This window comes from Entelurus aequoreus, linkage group LG05, assembly GCF_033978785.1.
Source record: "Entelurus aequoreus isolate RoL-2023_Sb linkage group LG05, RoL_Eaeq_v1.1, whole genome shotgun sequence".
In the NCBI taxonomy this organism is placed as follows: Eukaryota; Metazoa; Chordata; class Actinopteri; order Syngnathiformes; family Syngnathidae; genus Entelurus; species Entelurus aequoreus.
In genome coordinates this window covers 49,576,418-49,582,417 of record NC_084735.1, presented here as the reverse complement: position 1 = coordinate 49,582,417, position 6,000 = coordinate 49,576,418, and the positions used below count along the sequence as shown (strand labels likewise).

At 36.7% G+C, this 6,000-nt stretch overlaps 1 protein-coding gene across 2 annotated transcripts in view; it reads left to right on the top strand.

The window, feature by feature from the left end:
• Nucleotides 1-1,620: 1,620 nt before the first annotated feature.
• Nucleotides 1,621-6,000, top strand: part of LOC133650717 (roundabout homolog 2-like) — a 240,172-nt gene continuing 235,792 nt past the window's right edge. For both annotated transcript variants that reach the window (XM_062048300.1, XM_062048299.1), the window contains exon 1: nucleotides 1,621-2,085. In XM_062048300.1, coding sequence (XP_061904284.1) covers nucleotides 2,022-2,085 — 64 coding nt within the window. In that variant the 5' untranslated portion in view covers nucleotides 1,621-2,021. The remainder of the gene's footprint in view (nucleotides 2,086-6,000) is intronic.

Here is a 6,000-nt window from a genome sequence, read left to right as displayed (position 1 = left end):
AACCAACATTTTAACGGTAGATTTACCTGTGGTTTTTGCTGTTGGTTTTCAATTTAAAAATAATAAAATATTAATATAAAAAAAAAGTGAAACCAACATCTCTTCAGGTTGAATTAATCGTAGATTTCCCTGAGAAATTAAGCGCAACCTAATTTTTTCAGGTTAAATTAGGAGTGGTTGACCTGCTACTACTCTCGTTTTAATAAACAGCTATAGTTGCCAATAAAAAGACACAACAAATGCCACAACACAACAACATAAAGCCACAACAAAACAACTTAAAGCCAAAACATAACAATATAAAGAGGCAACAGAGTTTCACCAATGGACAAAGTGGCTGAGGAGGAAAGTTGAAAATGGTGTAATGAATGAAGTTGGAAAAGTAAGTGAAGTGTGTCAATATCTAATGTCAATATGCTAAGAAGTCATGTATAAAACAGCTTTGTAATAATGAACAAATGTATAATCATTTTAATCTGTAGCATTTTTCTCGCAGTTTTGCTCTTTCTTCCTTTTGCTGTTGTTGTGGTGATCTTATTAAATCCTATTTTTAGAACCTGCCGTGAGCCAATAAAAACAAGCTGGGGTAAATAAAATTATTATAATAAATCCCCCCCAAAATTTCAATCTCTACATACAATTGTACAGCATATCATACTTATTTCATAATTAAGATAGAGATTGTGTGTTTACCTGTACTAATTATATATATATATACACACACACACACACACACACACACACACACACACACACACACACACACACACACACACACACACACACACACACGCATACACACACACACACACACACATATATATATATATATATATATATATATATATACACTGTATATATATGTATACGTTAGGTCAGGAAAAAACACAGAGGCTATTTCATCCCGGTATTGAGCACTGTTTAACGTATAAACCACAGAAACCTCGAATATATATATATATATATATATATATATATATATATATATATATATATATATATATATATATATATATATATATATATATATATATATATATATATATATATATATATATATATATATACATACATATATATATATATATATATATATATATATACATACATATATTATATATGTGAATATTTTCCATAACCCTGTCCTGCAAAAAAAACATCAAGGGTATGGATATATATATGATATCCATACCCTTGATGTTTTTTTTGCAGGAACAACAGTATGGGAAAATATTTTAATTATCTCGAAACAAACAATAGGTAGTATGTATAGCCTTTTGTTAAAACAATTATATTTCTGTTAAATTACACTGACTGGCAGTGCATGATAAATGTACTATTTGTACAATCACAGTTGGTTGCCGGAAGTAATGCCAGGGGAAGGGAGTTCCTTCAAAATAAAACAATATTTGTCACGCGCTGGGAAACAAATCATAACAATATTTCCAGTGCTGTATAGGTTACGACAAGCATCTTGCAAAAAAAACTAACCTGTTTTGTGGTACATTTTTTCACCGATATCAAATAAAAGGTGGGTATCCCTCGTTTTCTTGGCATTCATTCTGAAAAGATTACAGGAAGCAGTTTACTTAATCACGGTTGGCTGTTGCGTGAATTGGTTTTGCGTTTTGAGGCTCGTAGTAAGTCAGTCAGTGTCTGTTGCAAACTGAGACGGAAGGAATGTAGAGAGACAAGATGCTGTGTTTTTAAACGGCGTTTCGTCTCAACCCGGGGATTCAATGTACTGTTGCCGTGACCGTTTATTTTTTGCCAACAAGCGACAAAAGGGTTATCCGGCGACGGACCGACGGCTGTCTGCAGCCCGCAGCCGCCCGTCCTGTCATCACCTGCGGTCTGCTTTTCACGCACCGTCCCCTGGATTACATGGAGATCTGCAAAAGGTTGAAAAAGTTATCTTGGGATGTCTCAACTCTGATTTAACGTGAACACCCAAGCTTGTGAGCTGTGTGTGGAGTTTCAGACTGTTTATGGAGAACTCCCTCACCTACCAATGAAATATAATGGAGTATCCCCCGACTCTGCCTTTCCTCCTGGTTGTATTTGCACTGCAGAGTTTGGCATATGGTAAGTTTTTAATGCTGCCTTCATTTGAGTGATGTTTGCACAGATGGAGCCTTGCGAGCAACAGCTCCCAAACAAGGTCTGAGATAGTCCCCAGAGCTTGAGGAGAAATGAGAACATTTAATCAATCAGTCAATGTCACTGACAGGTTTTCTCTTAAATACAAGATAACTGAACATTAATGTTTCATAACATATATGCCAACTGATGGACTTGGAACAAGTTAAGTGCCAGTTGCATAGTCCAAGAAAAACATTTACTAAGTCATTCACATAAGTTATTTAAACCTTTAAAATATTATTAGCCCATGTGTCCAAACTTTTATACATTTTGAACATTGAAGATGCCAAAATATAAGATAGCTGAACAAAACCTTCACATTGTATAGCTTGGTGTTGTATGATATGCAGTGTAACCATGAGACCTCCTCAAGGGACTGAATTCAGACCAGCATCTACTCCCTATGGAAATCTGACTTTGTTGGGTTTTGGGCTTGCTCATTTATCTATATTATTGGGCCCATTATGTGATGACATATACCCTGCACAAGTGTGCAACTGTGTTCACACAGACACAACAACATACACAATATTCCACCTGAGGTTATTTTTTCAGATTATGAAATTGCATTGGTTGGTCTACATTTGCGTACACCACACTTATCTCACATTGTTGACATTGCACTTACATAAGCCGTTTGTGTAGATTTTTCTAAGCAATAGCCTGATGTATAAATACTGAATACATAATACTTTAAGCTCTTTAGTGCGTTTAATGCCTTTTTGCTGTGTTTTTATTTTGCATTACAAAATAAAAACGATATAGACGATACACGATATAAATAGATTTTTTAATCCATCGTCATATCGTGGTAATGCATGTTAATGACACATTTTAGCTGTGTCCTGCAAACAGCGACAAGCTACAACGTACACGTCCTCAATGCAATGTAGTTTAACCGCATTGGAACGCGACTATTTTCCTTGCGCACTACAAAGCTGCTTCTAAGTCACTAATCCTCGCCTCCATGGTGGCAAATAAACTATATTTCCAAATAGTATCATTATCGCTAGAGGACAATGAATAGCTAACCATGCAACACTACATACACACTGTAGGGGTTATACAAAAAGCCATGCTAACCGCTAAGTTAGAGCTATTTAATGTAAACAGATGCGGGCCAATCAATTCAAATATCGACAGTAATGACACTATGTGTAGTATCAGTAAATGGTTGGTAGTATAGTGATTAGATCGAATTGCTCTGGCTACTTAAGAGCCATATGATTTTCCTTTGAGTGTTTAGATATGTGTATCATCTATGGTTTTAATTTGTAAAGGTTTTAGAGTGTTTTTAATGATAAAGTCAAAACGACTGTTAAACGTGCGGTTTAAGTGATGTCGCTTCCTGTTGTAGACACCTGTGTGTCATATTCTTCTGCGTATATACTTATCACAGCCTGTAGGTTCAATTTACAGAATTGAATATCTTAGTTGCTCAGAGAGCATTGTGTTTATAGATGTGGTATCATGTTTCTTAATGGGGAAAGACGTTAATGTGTCTTGTATTCATTTGAGCTAGCCAGCCGGCCATTGGCACACTCACTTGCTTCTCCAGTAAATTATTAGTATCACAGATCCGTCTGTTAATCAAAGTTCGCGATAATTTTCTTTTAAAACCGTAATATTAATTGTAGGGAGTTTCACCGTAGTTTATCATTAATACTGGTAATCATTACATCTCTACACTGTTAGAAATTAAATCAACACCTGTAAATCAATAGAATAAAAATGATTTATTGTCATTGTCGAGAAATTAAGTACCATCATTACAAAGGATTTGGTTTGCATTGAAAAAACACCATAAAAAACAATGAATGAATTACTTGTTAAATATGGTTTGAATACAGGAAAAAAAACTCACACATTTTTTTATGACACAAGTCAAAAAGCTCACTTTTTTACCCGTACAGGTATAAATGCTGAAGGTGGAATTTTGTAAAATCTTTACACTGGTCTGAGTTTTTCATAAGCTCTGTTTTGAAGGACAAAAGTAGGTCTGCAGCTATCGATTATTTTAGTAATCGTGTAATCGTGGAGAGTGGCCGTACCAGCAACCTGAGGGTTCCTGGTTCAATCCCCACCTTCTACCAACCTCGCCACGTCCGTTGTGACCTTGAGCAAGACACTTCACCCTTGCTCCTGATGGGTCGTGGTTAGCGTGTGAAAGGGTGAATGTGGTAATATTGTCAAAGCGCTTTGAGTACCATGAAGGTAGAAAAGCGCTATACAAGTATAATCCATTTACATTTATAATCTATCGATTATTGTTTGAGTAGTCAAGCAATAGGATAAAACACCCTTTATAGCCTTAAAGTGTATTTTAGAGCAAATACTTGAAATAGAGAAAATTATTTTTCTGCTTGCCACTTTTAACAAACGTGCGTTAATAAAAATAATTTTTTTAAAGTTGCCCGCCACACACCGCTCTCATGTGTGCTCTATTGCAGCGGCTGTGTGGAAACTATGTCCTTGTATTAAAGTTCCTCGCACTCCATGCAGTCAGAATTGATAAATTTTTTTTAGTTATACTCATTAAACAATTATGAATTAATCAAAGCTTTTTCTAATCCACTTAATTGATTTAATAGATTAATCGTTGCAGCTCTAGACAAAAGCCTACGTTTACCTGTGAAAGGAAAGCCAAATTGGAAAGAGAATAATGCTTTTTTTTAAAAATATTAACATTTGTGTATATTAACATTCATGTGGACATAGTCACAGTTTGTGACAGCATTGTCTACATTAAACAAGGTTGTACACACTGACTATGGGACCAGAACGTATGAAGCCGACATCTGTGAATGTGCTCCTTCAGTGGCTCCAGATGCTCCTGTGAGACTACAAAGCCTGCCTTTAAGCAACTAATTTTCACTTAAGCAAAATAGCCTTTATTCTTTCTAACGTCCTTATGCTGTTCATGATGCAATATGAATTGATAGATATCTTCAGTACTGTAGTGGTTCATGTAGTTGACTCTGATGCAGTTGACATGGGGTTGATTGCCCCCTTCACAGTGACCCCGTGAATGACTGTTGACCAGTGAAAGGTGTCTACCTTTTGCCTTAGTAAGCTGAGAAAGGCGGCACCATGCTGTGAGCTTAAACAGGGTAGGCATTATCAAAAATGGATGAAAACATCCATCCATCCATTTTCTACCACTTATTCCCGTCGGGGTTGCGGGGGGGCGCTGGAGCCTATCTCAGATTGTATTGTTACAGTATAGAAGTCTTTATAACATTTATACCATTGCTTTATCACATCAGATGGCTCTTCCCCCCTCATGTGGAGCCGGAGACTTCTTTCAGCAGTTTGTTTGTCCAGTAAGGTGACACTGAAGTCACTCGCAAGATTGTCAGTCATCTCTGTCACCATCAGTCAACATGGTGGTATTTGGCAGCTCTCCCCAACAGCCATTGATGTACTTACTGTGTTTGCCATGCTCTTCACTGAGGTAACTGTTGTGCTTCTTCCTCTTTGTGTCACGGATCTCCCCGGACAAGCCAGCAACCAAATCAAACAAGCTCACACCAAATCCCAATATCAACACTATAATTGTGTCCTTTAAAGAAAGTGTTTTGGAGCGTAATATAGTCTGATTAACCTTTAGGCATAACGACGGCATACCGGCTGAGCTCGGAAACAATAGCCAATGAACTGCTCAAAAATAGTACGAGCGTGCGTGGTTCAGGCAAATTACATCCAACCTAATGATTGACACATTGACAATGACTATGACATAACAATGACAATGATGTGTTGTCTTTTGTGGAGTGTGGGTCAACATTGCGCCTTTTGAAAGTTCTTCAAAGACAAGAATCTGTGTCAGGAAGCCATGGAAATAGGGAAAACTTTGGC